Consider the following 14,515-nt stretch of genomic DNA (forward strand, 5'->3'; position numbering starts at 1 on the left):
CTCTACCCCTCTCCATCTCTCTCTACCCCTCTCCATCTCTCTCTACCCCTCTCCATCTCTCTCTACCCCTCTCCATCTCTCTCTCTACCCCTCTCCATCTCTCTCTCTACCCCTCTCCATCTCTCTCTCTACCCCTCTCCATCTCTCTCTCTACCCCTCTCCATCTCTCTCTACCCCTCTCTATCTCTCTCTTCACCCCTCTCCATCTCTCTCTCTACCCCTCTCCATCTCTCTCTCTACCCCTCTCCATCTCTCTCTCTACCCCTCTCCATCTCTCTCTCTACCCCTCTCCATCTCTCTCTCTACCCCTCTCCATCTCTCTCTCTACCCCTCTCCATCTCTCTCTCTACCCCTCTCCATCTCTCTCTCTACCCCTCTCCATCTCTCTCTCTACCCCTCTCCATCTCTCTCTCTACCCCTCTCCATCTCTCTCTCTACCCCTCTCCATCTCTCTCTCTACCCCTCTCCATCTCTCTCTCTCTACCCCTCTCCATCTCTCTCTCTACCCCTCTCCATCTCTCTCTCTACCCCTCACCATCTCTCTCTCTACCCCTCTCCATCTCTCTCTACCCCTCTCCATCTCTCTCTCTCTACCCCTCTACCCCTCTTTCTACCCCTCTACCCCTCTTTCTACCCCTCTCCATCTCTCTCTACCCCTCTCCATCTCTCTCTACCCCTCTCCATCTCTCTCTACCCCTCTCCATCTCTCTCTACCCCTCTGCATCTCTCTCTACCCCTCTCCATCTCTCTCTACCCCTCTCCATCTCTCTCTACCCCTCTCCATCTCTCTCTACCCCTCTCCATCTCTCTCTACCCCTCTCCATCTCTATCTACCCCTCTCCATCTCTCTACCCCTCCCCATCTCTCTACCCCTCTCCATCTCTCTCTACCCCTCTCCATCTCTCTCTACCCCTCTCCAACTCTCTCTACCCCTCCCCATCTCTCTCTACCCCTCTCCATCTCTCTCTACCCCTCTCCATCTCTCTCTACCCCTCTCCATCTCTCTCTACCCCTCTCCATCTCTCTCTACCCCTCTCCATCTCTCTCTACCCCTCTCCATCTCTCTCTCTACCCCTCTCCATCTCTCTCTACCCCTCTCCATCTCTCTCTACCCCTCTCCATCTCTCTCTACCCCTCTCCATCTCTCTCTACCCCTCTCCATCTCTCTCTACCCCTCTCCATCTCTCTCTACCCCTCTCCATCTCTCTCTACCCCTCTCCATCTCTCTCTCTACCCCTCTCTCTACCCCTCTCCATCTCTCTCTACCCCTCTCCATCTCTCTCTCTACCCCTCTCCATCTCTCTCTACCCCTCTCCATCTCTCGCTACCCCTCTCCATCTCTCTCTACCCTTCTCCATCTCTCTCTACCCCTCTCCATCTCTCTCTACCCCTCTCCATCTCTCTCTACCCCTCTCCATCTCTCTCTACCCCTCCCCATCTCTCTCTACCCCTCTCCATCTCTCTCTACCCCTCTCCATCTCTCTCTACCCCTCTCCATCTCTCTCTACCCCTCTCCATCTCTCTCTACCCCTCTCCATCTCTCTCTACCCCTCTCCATCTCTCTCTACCCCTCCCCATCTCTCTCTACCCCTCTCCATCTCTCTCTACCCCTCTCCATCTCCATCTCTACCCCTCTCCATCTCTACCCCTCTCCATCTCTCTCTACCCCTCTCCATCTCTCTCTACCCCTCTCCATCTCTCTACCCCTCTCCATCTCTCTCTACCCCTCCCCATCTCTCTCTACCCCTCTCCATCTCTCTCTACCCCTCTCCATCTCCATCTCTACCCCTCTCCATCTCTACCCCTCTCCATCTCTCTCTACCCCTCTCCATCTCTCTCTACCCCTCTCCATCTCTCTACCCCTCTCCATCTCTCTCTACCCCTCCCCATCTCTCTCTACCCCTCTCCATCTCTCTCTACCCCTCTCCATCTCTCTCTACCCCTCTCCATCTCTCTCTACCCCTCCCCATCTCTCTCTACCCCTCTCCATCTCTCTCTCTACCCCTCTCCATCTCTCTCTACCCCTCTCCATCTCTCTCTCTACCCCTCTCCATCTCTCTCTACCCCTCTCCATCTCTCTCTACCCCTCTCCATCTCTCTCTACCCCTCTCCATCTCTCTCTACCCCTCTCCATCTCTCTCTACCCCTCTCCATCTCTCTCTACCCCTCTCCATCTCTCTCTACCCCTCTCCATCTCTCTCTCTACCAGCTCTCATGGCCGTGCTTGTTCTGAACGCTCGACTCCAGGAATGTGATAGGGGAGGCCTTCAGCCCAACACTAATCAAAGATGCAACTGAAGTGTTAAATATCAGCTGATGAATGCTTCATTGTTAACCAAACAAGTAATCGACAACATAACTAGATCGGCACTCAGTGGAGAGCAAACCTTCGCCAGATGAACAGTTTACGTTTTGCATCCCAGAGTAGACCAGAAAATCACAATACAGAATCACATTTAATCAAAATCATCCGTCCACAACTTTTTGAGATATCCTGCTATGTATCGTTATGTATCGTTATGTATCGCTATGTATCGCTATGTATCGCTATGTATCGCTATGTATCGCTATGTATCGCTATGTATCGCTACGTATCGCTATGTATCGCTACGTATCGCTATGTATCGCTATGTATCGTTATGTATCGCTATGTATCGCTATGTATCGTTTTGCCCCATCATTTTTTCCCCCAAATTTGAAGAATCACCTAAAAATTTCTACTATCCACATCCGGATCTTCACTAAAATTGAATCGATTCTTCCTTTTCACACACCCAACATGTCGATTTGTCGACTGCCTGCCTTCCCGGGGTATAGTACATCCTGCCTTTGCAATATTGGTATTGCAAAGGTACACAAATGTTTCCGAATGTCTCCTTCCTGGTGTAATGCAAGTACAAGCCAATCGACAGGCCAGAGACACTGCAGAAAAAAATGCTCAGTTCTGTATGTTCAAATTTCCACAAAAGAAAATCGTTTAAGAGTAATAATTCTGATGTGATGTCTGTCCCAGAGGTTTATCTGTGCCGTCAGAGGTGCCACCCGCTCGCCATGTGCACAAAATCCACTCTTTTGCAATTGACCAAAAGCACACCTGAACCACATCAGAGAAACTCTGTGTTTAATCGTAAGCACTCAAATGGTGAGGACGGTTCGTACGAGTTACCCCAGATGTTGGGCATGATCTTGTGCCGAGATGTGGTCGTGAGGACAGGACAGGTGCGCAGCAGTTTGCTCAGCAGGGACAGCACAGAGAACAAGAGTTGGTCTGAGGCCCTCTCCATGGACTCATCCACCTGCATGCAGCATGCAGTTCACGTCATCCGCCGGACAGAAACATGGACAAAAAGCAAAATAAGAAGGCAAAGGTTTCAGTATCATAAATGGAAACACAGCACACCTGGTACAGTAGGAAATGTAGAAATAAATGGGAAATCGTTAATTCGTGGCATTAGGAGATTAACCGTAATTGTGGTTAACGTTTATAAGACAGCTTGACACCTGTTACCCAAAATGCCCTCCCTGGGTCACCGTCGAGGCAGCACTGATACGCTTATAGCCTTAATCAAACATGTATGAGCAGCAGGTGGACATTGAAGAGTCTCAGCTGGGCATTCATTGTTCAATATTAACCTGGTTTGGAGCTGATGAGTGGGATGGATGGATCTCACCTATGTGAGGGGAGGGGTCACACCTGTGTGAGGGTTCAGGAGGAGAAGCGTTTGTATAACCTCCCAATGTGAGCAGGCCATGTTGTGTAAAACAGAACAAAATGGAACTAGTCTCTTGGAGTCGTGTACATTTTGAAGCATAACATGTTGGTCGGTGTGTGCCAACCTTGAAGAGCAAACGACATCGGTGAGGGAATACCAAAAATGATTTGAGCTCGCAAGATGGCCGAGAAGTGCACACACTCTCCTCCAAGCTGTCAAGCTTGGGTTTGAATCCCGACCCACCTGTAAACTGCCATTCTGGTGTTTCTCAGACAGGGCGATTCATCGATGTGTGTGCCATCTCTCGGATGGATGTTAAACTGTGTGTCCCATCTCAAGGCATTAGTTGGTGGATGTTAAAGATCCCACAGTGTCCTTTGCGAAGAGTAGGCGAGCTATCCGTGAACAAATTACATATTCGTGCTCGGGCAGACAACAGCACTGCATCAGCGGCACAGCTGAGTTCCCAGCAATCCCAGCAATCCCAGCAAAGAAGAAAGGTACTTGGAAGCCGAGTCTATAAATTAAAACGCAACTTCATGAATAATTTTGTTCAAAAAACCGCAGAGCTTGAAAACCGATCAATGTATTGGGATCAAAGAGGCTTCCAATATGTGATCAATGGAAAGATATCGAAGCTGATAATAACCATGAGTTGGTCCAATCTTGATCTTCCCTCCAATCCTTCAAGCATTTCGATTCCAAAGAAACATTAACCTCCGTCCATCTCCTTGAGATGCCGATCAACCTGTTGCAAACACAAGGCACGCGGTCAGTCCGTTGGCCTCCTCCACTCATGAAGCTCCCTTGCTGAGAGTATCTGGTGAGCAGGATCAGCATCAGGAAAAGGAGCCACATGTCCATACAGCCGCAGCTGACGCTCACGGACAATACAGGTAACAAATCTCATCTGAGTCTCTCTCAGCAAACACTCATTGGACACAAAGTCCGACTAGCGATAGCCAAGAATTCTCCTCCGAAGAGACCTGATATCGAATGAGTTAAATCTTTGTCTCAGACCCTTGGTCAGACTCCAAGTTTCACATCCGTGGAACAAGACTGGAAGCACCAAGGACTTAAAAAAACTCAGACTTTCGTCCTCCTGCATAGATACCGACAGCACCACACCCCCATGATCCAGTGAATCCATGACTCCCCAGGCCCGACCCAGACGTCTATCAACCTCTGGCTCACAACATGCAGAGACATGAATAACACTCCCAAGGTAAATGAATCTCTCCATGACCTCAACATCCTCACCACAAACAGGCACAGACAAGACAGCAGCATCCAAGATGTGATTGAAAGCCTGGATCTTGGTTTTGACCCAGGAGACTGGTAATCCCAGTGGCTCAAACTCCTCATTCAGCACCTGGAAGGCCCCCGTAAGGATATCCAGAGTCTCCGCAAAGATGACTGCATCATCTGAGAAATCAAGGTCAGAGATCTTGACACTCCCAAATGATGCACTTCTGGCTAAATCTCTCTGACATCCTCCCCAGAAACCAGTCCATCCAAGCGCTGAAAGGTGTGGGGGTCAGTACACACCCCTGACGTACTCCAGTAACAAATGGAAATAAGTCAGAGATGGAGCCACCACATCTCACAGCACTCTCGGTACCAAAGTATAGTTCAGAAATCAGATTTATTAGTATTGGTGGCACCCCACGAAGACCGAGAATCCTCTAGAGGGCATCCCGATTCACCGAATCGAACGCTTTGTGGAGATCAATATAGGCTGCAAGCAGCCCCTGACGAAACTCTCGCCTGCGTTCGGCGAGGACACGGAGAGCAAGGATACGGTCAATCGTTGACCTTTTTGGTGTTAAGCCAGACTGCTCTGGGAGCTGGTGGTCAAGCAGATGGTGGTGAACCCGATCAAGAATTATCCATGCAAACATCTTGCCCGGCACTGAGAGCAGCATCACCCTCGATAGATGTTGCAGTCCTGGTGATCATCCATCCCTTTCCAGAGAGGGACAACAAGGCCACTCTTCAAATCAACTTGGGATGATGCCCGTGCTCCAAGCAGAGCACAGAATTTGCATGCACCTACACGAGTACAGCATTTCCACCAGCCTTGAGAAACTCAGCATGGATGACACAGATTCCAGGAGCTTCGCCCCCTTTCAGCTGATTCACCACAGCCTGTGTTTCCACAAAGGAAGGTGGTTCACAGTTGATTGGAGGGTCGGCAATGGGAATAACACACCTGATATCCAACTCAACAGCTGGGAGGTCAACCTGGTACAGCCGCTTAAAGTAACCGGCCCAGCAGGCCTTCACTTCAGACTCCTCTGTCAAGAGCTCAGCACCCTGCGGTCGAACTGCAGTACACTAGGGGACAGGCTTGGCGGAACACAATACACAGATTCTTCTACAAGCAGGACAAGAATCACTTGACAACAGGTGATGCTCGACAGTCTACCCCTTCACAGATTCCTAACACATACAGTCATGGCCAACAATATTGGCACCCTTGCACTTTTTTTTTCAAATAATGCACCATTTCTTCCAGAAAATTGTTGAAATTCCAAAAAATATTTTGGTATCCACATTTGTATTTCTTTAGTTTGCAGTGAAACAAACAAAAAAAGCTGAAAAAATTACTAAATCTTAGCTTATTCCACACAAAAATCCTAAAATGGCCCCGACAATATTATTGGCACCTTTTAGAAGTTGTTCGAAATAATTTGATTTCTAACAGGTGATTCGCCTTTACTTTGGAATTGAACTCACCTGTGGTGAGTTGCAGGTGCCTGCAATATAAAAATCATTCTTTCAACCAATTTGAATTGAGAAAAGGAGTCATTCTTCTGTTTTGTGTCACTGTGTGTACTGCAAAGAGCATGGAGAAAATAAAGAAAACCAGAGAATTGTCTGAGGAGGTCAGACACAAGATTGTAGCCAAGCATGAACAATCTCAAGGCTACAAGTCCATCTCCAGAGACCTTTATGTTTCTGCATCCACCAGACACAATGTTATCAGGAAGTTTAAGGCCAATGGCATTGAAGCCAACCTCCCTGGACGTGGCCGGAAGAGAAAACCTGATCGAAGATTACAGTGAAGGATTGTTAGAATGGTGGAGAAAGCACCTCGATCAACTGCTAAACAGATTCAAGCTGAACTTCAGACACAAGGTAAGACAGTTTCAACTCACACCATCCGTCGCCAACTCAATGAAAAGGGGTTCTACGGTAGGAGACCCAGGAGGACCCTACTGCTGAGAAAGCTCGACTGGAGTTTGCCAAAACACACCTGAACAAGCCAAAATCCTTCTGGGAGAATGTCCTGTGGACAGATGAGACCAAATTAGCTCTTTGGTAAAGCACATCATCTCTATGAATGAATGAATGAATGATCGTTTTTTAAAGGCCATTTTCCCCGCTAGAGCGGGGGTTAGCATTGCGAGCCCCATGACAATCATGGTTCCCTGTTTGAGGCAATGTTTTTATGGCCGGATGCCCTTCCTGACGCCAACCCTTGGTCACGCTCTTACGATGCGCAGGGATAAGGTGTACCTATTCTAAACCGGGGTACACACCGGGATCATTCATCCCAGCAAGCTGGTACTCAATTTGCCGACCTCGGAAGGATGACAGGCTGAGTCAACCCCCCTGGTGTTAATTCAGCGATCGACCGGGATTCAAACCCAGGATCCTAGGATCCCAAGCCGGCACCCTAACCGCTAAGCCAACACCAGGCCATCCATCTCTATGTTTACAGAAAACAAAATGAAGCCTTCAAGGAAAAGAACACCTTCCCTACAGTTAAACATGGAGGAGGTTCAGTGATGTTATGTGGTTTCTGTGCTGCCCCTGGCACTGGGTGCCTTGAATGTGTGCATGGAATCATGAAATCAGGAGATTACCAAGGCATTTTGGAGCGCAATGTTCAACCCAGTGTCAAAGAGCTGGGTCTCTGTCGAAGGTCATGTCTCTTGCAGCAGCACAATGACCCCAAACACACTACAAATAGCACCCAGGAATGGTTCAAGACAAAACGCTGGACTGTTCTGAAGTGGCCAGCAATGAGTTCAGATCTAAATCCCATTGAACACCTGTGGGAAGATCTGAAAACAGCAGTTGGGAGAAGGCACCCTTCAAATCTGGGAGAACTGGGGAAGTTTGCACAACAAGAGTGGGACAAACTGCCAGTGGAGAGGTGTAGGAAGTGCTTGACTGCAGTTATTTTGTCCAAAGTCTGTGCTACCAAATATTAAGACAAAGGTGTCAATAATTTTGTCAATGCCATTTCTTTTTATTTTCTTATTTGAAAGGATATTATTAAGTCCTGAATCAAAAACAAAGGTGCTGTAATATTAACAGTGAAATAAAGAATTCTGGAGACCAAATACTTTTGTCAATTTCAACTTATTTTTCGAGGAAACTGTCAATTATTTGAAAAAGGTGCAAGGGTGCCAATATTTTTGGCCACGACTGTAGGTCTCATTGTCCTGGTCACTCACCCAACCTGTATATCAGGTTTCATCATAATCCATCCATAACTCTGAGATATCCTGCTCACACAATCAGACAAACAGGGATGAAAACAGAACCTCTGTCCACCTGTGGTGGCAGAGGTAATGACAGTGACAAGATATTAACAAAAACCTGCGAATCAAACGGTGCTTCAAGCTCGGCATGCAGTGCAGGAAGGAGGCCAGGAAGGTTCTTCTCAAAATGAAGTCCTTCAACCTCTGCATATAGGCCGCACACCTGCACCGCCAACCGTCTCAGGGTCACCTGGTTGGTGCGAGAGAGGGGTATCAACGGCAAATCAAAATCAGTAATTGTTTTCTCATCTCAATGTGGAATCAACTCTTCATTTACAAATACTAGCACCCGCCCGTACCCGCCCTATGGGCGGGGCTTCAATTGGGAGGCCCAAATGAAAAGGTAAAATATCAGAAATTGAAGGCCTTTTGTATTTTAAACGATTCATATTCATATTCATATTAGTAAGATATACTTCTAAAAATACTGTTTAGATTTTGATGATTTGCGTGTGATATTTAACGGATGTTTATAGAAATCGCGCCTCCAAATTGAAGCCCCACCCTTAGGGCTGGTACCGTCATATATAATGGCGATACAACATAACTTCGCATCGCAGTGACGGTGAGCACCAATATGGCGGCTGTAAGACCCTGCTATGTATCGTGAGGGTTGGCGGCTGCTAGATTCCAAGGGAATGATTCCGAGTGAGATACCCATGCTACGCACGGGTGGGAGGGCAGAAGCAAACAGGCAATGCAGATACGGCGAATGCTAAAGCATGAAACCAATAAGTTCCACATTCCTGTAGCACCTTCAGTCGCACATCAGACATGGACAGCAAATTCGTGAATGACTTCCATAAAAACGTACCCGTTCGTAAACAAACGGGTACGTTCACGCATAGAAACATCGATCGTGGGTCCGTGGCAAATCTGCATATGGCGATCCGCGCAGTTCACGTTCAGAAAGTAGAAACCATCACGGCATGTCGTCATATACTTGAACTCGGTCTCTTTTTTTCATTCCAAACAACATATCTCCAATCACAAATTAATCACAAAATAAACTTTTAACAACATTGTTAATGTTTCCTTCATTGTAAAAACTACCAAATCAACAGTTAAAAGGATTTTGAGCCGATAGCTGTTACGGCCTTGGCAAGATCGATGGAGACAGTGATCTGTTAGCGTATACACCGCCCAGATAGCTATGTGGAATTCTCTCATGTAGAGATTCAACCCGTGTCCTTATAAACTATGCGTGGATATCCGTGTCCTTATAAACTACCCGTGGCCAATATAAACTGTCCTACGTTTGAACTTTCGCCGAGGTCATTATTTACTTTTAATGATGTTTATATATGAATCGAAAAGAAGATAATTCGTTTTAGGTCGTCCTTTCTGCATATCTCGTGGGGTTGTGAGTTGGAGAGACGGCCGTGATGGTGGGGAGGAGGTTGGAATTCTCTCAAGCAGGGATTCAACCTGTGTCCTTATAAAAGGTCTTTGTCCGAGGTCACCGAGTCCGATCGGTGCAGCCGTGCAGCGATCGGTGCAGCCGTGCAGCGATCGGTGCAGCCGTTTGTGCAGCACCCGGGAAAACAACATCGTCACGATGGAAACATCGTCACAATGAACGTTATGGGAACGCGAATGTTATGCGGGAGTCCAACCTGAGAATGCTGGAGACCAAAGCTGAAATTGGAAAAACGAAATAGCCTATTTTACTCCTGGAGATCCCAGGATTACCCACCCAAAATATCGTTGCGATTGGTTCAGCCGATTTTGCGGTACCTTCGAACGGACAGACAGACGGACAGACATTTGGAGAATTATAGTAAGATAATTACAAAATTCCCTCCAAGTTATGAGAGGACCAATATGGTCAGGACTTTGTCAAGTTTTCTTAATCATTCTTTCACTTTTATTTTCGTGACAAAAAGAAGTCTGACAAATGCTCAAAATAATTTGACATTTTGAATTGCTGGTTTTTAATTCAAAAGCAGCAACAGTTAAGCAAGATTTAAACGCTTAAATTATATTGTTAACGAGAGGTCCCACGGGATGGGATGGTGTAGAGATCACGCGGGATGGCGTAGAGGTCCCACGGGATGGCGTCAAGGTCCCACGGGATGGCGTCGAGGTCCCACGGGATGGCGCCGAGGTCCCACGGGATGGCGCCGAGGTCCCACGGGATGGCGCCGAGGTCCCACGGGATGGCGCCGAGGTCCCACGGGATGGCGCCGAGGTCCCACGGGATGGCGCCGAGGTCCCACGGGATGGCGCCGAGGTCCCACGGGATGGCGCCGAGGTCCCACGGGATGGCGCCGAGGTCCCACGGGATGGCGCCGAGGTCCCACGGGATGGCGCCGAGGTCCCACGGGATGGCGCCGAGGTCCCACGGGATGGCGCCGAGGTCCCACGGGATGGCGCCGAGGTCCCACGGGATGGCGCCGAGGTCCCACGGGATGGCGTCGAGGTCCCACGGGATGGCGTCGAGGTCCCACGGGATGGCGTCGATGTCCCACGGGATGGCGTCGAGGTCCCACGGGATGGCGTCGAGGTCCCACGGGATGGCGTCGAGGTCCCACGGGATGGCGTCGAGGTCCCACGGGATGGCGTCGAGGTCCCACGGGATGGCGTCGAGGTCCCACGGGATGGCGTCGAGGTCCCACGGGATGGCGTCGAGGTCCCACGGGATGGCGTCGAGGTCCCACGGGATGGCGTCGAGGTCCCACGGGATGGCGTCGAGGTCCCACGGGATGGCGTCGAGGTCCCACGGGATGGCGTCGAGGTCCCACGGGATGGCGTCGAGGTCCCACGGGATGGCGTCGAGGTCCCACGGGATGGCGTCGAGGTCCCACGGGATGGCGTCGAGGTCCCACGGGATGGCGTCGAGGTCCCACGGGATGGCGTCGAGGTCCCACGGGATGGCGTGGAAGCCCCACGGGATGGCGTGGAGGCCCCACGGTATGGCGTGGAGGCCCCACGGGATGGCGTGGAGGCCCCACTGGATGGCTTGGAGGCCCCACTGGATGGCTTGGAGGCCCCACTGGATGGCGTGGAGGCCCCGCTGGATGGCGTGGAGGCCCCGCTGGATGGCGTGGAGGCCCCGCTGGATGGCGTGGAGGCCCCGCTGGATGGCGTGGAGGCCCCGCTGGATGGCGTGGAGGCCCCGCTGGATGGCGTGGAGGGCCCGCTGGATGGCGTGGAGGCCCCGCTGGATGGCGTGGAGGCCCCGCTGGATGGCGTGGAGGCCCCGCTGGATGGCGTGGAGGCCCCGCTGGATGGCGTGGAGGCCCCGCTGGATGGCGTGGAGGCCCCGCTGGATGGCGTGGAGGCCCCGCTGGATGGCGTGGAGGCCCCGCTGGATGGCGTGGAGGCCCCTCTGGATGGCGTGGAGGCCCCGCTGGATGGCGTGGAGGCCCCGCTGGATGGCGTGGAGGCCCCGCTGGATGGCTTGGAGGCCCCGCTGGATGGCGTGGAGGCCCCGCTGGATGGCGTGGAGGCCCCGCTGGATGGCGTGGAGGCCCCGCTGGATGGCGTGGAGGCCCCGCTGGATGGCGTGGAGGCCCCGCTGGATGGCGTGGAGGCCCCGCTGGATGGCGTGGAGGCCCCGCTGGATGGCGTGGAGGCCCCACTGGATGGCGTGGAGGCTGGAGGCCCCACTGGATGGCGTGGAGGCCCCACTGGATGGCATGGAGGCCCCACTGGATGGCGTGGGGGCCACACTGGATGGCGTGGGGGCCCCACTGGATGGCGTGGGGGGCCCCACTGGATGGCGTGGAGGCCCCACTGGATGGCGTGGGGGCCCCACTGGATGGCGTGGGGGCCCCCACTGGATGGCGTGGGGGCCACACTGGATGGCGTGGGGGCCCCACTGGATGGCGTGGGGGCCCCACTGGATGGCGTGGAGGCCCCACTGGATGGCGTGGAGGCCCCACTGGATGGCGTGGAGGCCCCACTGGATGGCGTGGAGGCCCCACTGGATGGCGTGGAGGCCCCACTGGATGGCGTGGAGGTCCCACTGGATGGCGTGGAGGTCCCACTGGATGGCGTGGAGGTCCCACGGGATGGTGTAGAGCTCCCACGGGATGGCGTGGAGCTCCCACGGGATGGTGTAGAGGTCCCACGGGATGGTGTAGAGGTCCCACGGGATGGTTGCCTCCAAGCTGTGTGGCCGGGGTAGATTCTTAATCTGATAGTCAAACTGTTATCCTGGTGATTCGCAGGCAGGGTGATCCATCAATGCGTGTGCCGTCCCTCGGATGGACGTTGAACTGGGCGTCCTGTCTGCCGGAATTATTTGGTGCACATTAAAGATCCCACAGTGTCCTTTGAGAAAAGTAGGTGGTGAGCTATCCCCAACACCCTGGAACAATGACTCATTCCTGCCCTGACTTTCTTGCCAATCCACATTTGACAAACTTGTTAAGCACTTGCTAAGCTAAGCTAACACCAACATGAATTGAGGGAGGTTATCATCCTGCAGTGAATACAAATATGTTGATATGATGATGATGATGATGATGATGATGATGATGATGATGATGATGATGATGATGATGATGATGATGATGATGATGATGATGATGATACTAAAACAGCGAGTCGGACATGACGATGGGATGATCAATGCATAAGCAGCACATTGTGTGTGCATTTTATCTCTGGAGCCACAACAAAAGTTTGTGATGAGAGACCCATTTAATAGGACTTACCAACTGCGAACCCAAAAGCATCTTCTGCCCAAACTATGTTACAATGACAAGTGTTATGGTATTTCGTCTTGGAGAGCAATTGGTGTTGAACACTCAGACAAATGCCATGTTAATGTATCTCAGCCTTCACAGCACGTTATTCAGTGGTGTAATGGTCAGTCTCCGCTCTTGAGTCTGGGAGGTTGAGCTGTTCAAACCCGAACCCAGACGGATCATTCCAAGACTCTAAAAATGGCACGTGCTGTTTCCACGGTGAATGCTCAGCATTGAAAGGCATGTTTCCACGAATGCCAAAGCAGGTTAGCATTCGTGGAGGAGGAAGAGGAAGTTTCTCCTTGACTCGTCCTGCTGAGTGTGGAGAGAGGTTGATGCCTTTCGTATCCAAAGTGCCCCAGTTGGTGAGGTCACCACCCACCCCTCCTCTCCCACCCGCGAGTGCAGTGGCTGACTTTATCCAAGTCAAGTCCGGTGTTGCCGCATGCATTTGTATGCAATGTGTGTGCACGATTTGTATTGCAGCTCCTCCAAGAACTTTAGCCAATTTAAAAACAAATAAATAAAGCAAGCCGTTCATCCTTACTATAATTCACGGACCGGTGTTTGTTTGGTTTGTTTGTTTTTCGCACTACTCCTCCTACAGTTCTGGCCCAATTACATCCAGACTTGCTACATGGGATCAGCATGACCCCAATTAGTGTGCAGGGGTGTTTTTATTTTTGCCAGTGCTCTTGGGGGAGGGAAAGGTGGAGACGCCAATTCTCTATGTAAATGTGTATCATGTAGCGCCGCCTAGAGGTGGGAGAGGGTATTACAAGCCTCCACCCTTTTCAGTACAGTTTGGCTGTCCCTCATGTTTTCCAGTGCAGTGAAGTGTTTGGATGTATAAGCAGAACACACACGGTTTTTGCTTCATGCACACAACTCGTTTTTTTTTTGTTTTTTTTTTGGGGAGTGAAAGAGGAAACTGTCAGTTGCCTATACAATGCCCAAATAAAGGTATGTGCCAGAAGAACGCGTTACATGCTCAGAACAAGATCGCACATAGAGTGGGGGTACTCTGCTAGTGAGTTATAAAGGGCGCTCAGGATGTTCCAGGTCTGACTATTTAAAGATGGTTTTGGAATACAACTCATTTCACAGTTCAACATACTCACGTTGATGGTTTTGTTGTTATGGTTCCCGGAGGAAGGCATTCAGTGTTTCATCTTGGTGTCAGTGGGGTTCCGCTTTTTGAAGAATAATTTTTCCGTTATTTAAAAAAATTTATTTTTCCATTTTCAAATTATTTTCCCAATTTTTAATCATTTCATTCTTTTCAATTTTTTATTTCTTCATTTTTCGATTAGTTAACTATTTTTTTATATTATTATTATTATATATATATTTTTTCTTCAATTTCAACAATTTAATTTTCAATTTTTCAATTACCGTACTTACATTTTTCAATTTCCAATTATTTAATTAATCCATTCATTTTTTTTTTTTTTACGAGGCAGAATTTCAAGTGCTACTAATTGGTGAATATTATGAGTTGGCTATACCGGGAAACATCAGTGACCCGATCTCGTTGGAAACAGCCTTT

At 50.1% G+C, this 14,515-nt stretch overlaps 1 protein-coding gene across 1 annotated transcript in view; it reads right to left on the reverse strand.

Annotated features, from left to right (window-relative positions):
• Positions 1-14,515, reverse strand: part of UTP20 (UTP20 small subunit processome component) — a 147,170-nt gene that overhangs the window by 26,231 nt on the left and 106,424 nt on the right. The window contains exons 55-56 of the mRNA XM_068107235.2: positions 8,328-8,459; positions 3,167-3,296 (exon numbers count right to left, since the gene is read on the reverse strand). Of these exons, the coding sequence (XP_067963336.2) occupies positions 3,167-3,296; positions 8,328-8,459 (262 nt within the window). The remainder of the gene's footprint in view (positions 1-3,166; positions 3,297-8,327; positions 8,460-14,515) is intronic.

The sequence above is a fragment of the Myxine glutinosa genome, chromosome 1 (assembly GCF_964187855.1).
Source record: "Myxine glutinosa chromosome 1, kmMyxGlut1.1, whole genome shotgun sequence".
In the NCBI taxonomy this organism is placed as follows: Eukaryota; Metazoa; Chordata; class Myxini; order Myxiniformes; family Myxinidae; genus Myxine; species Myxine glutinosa.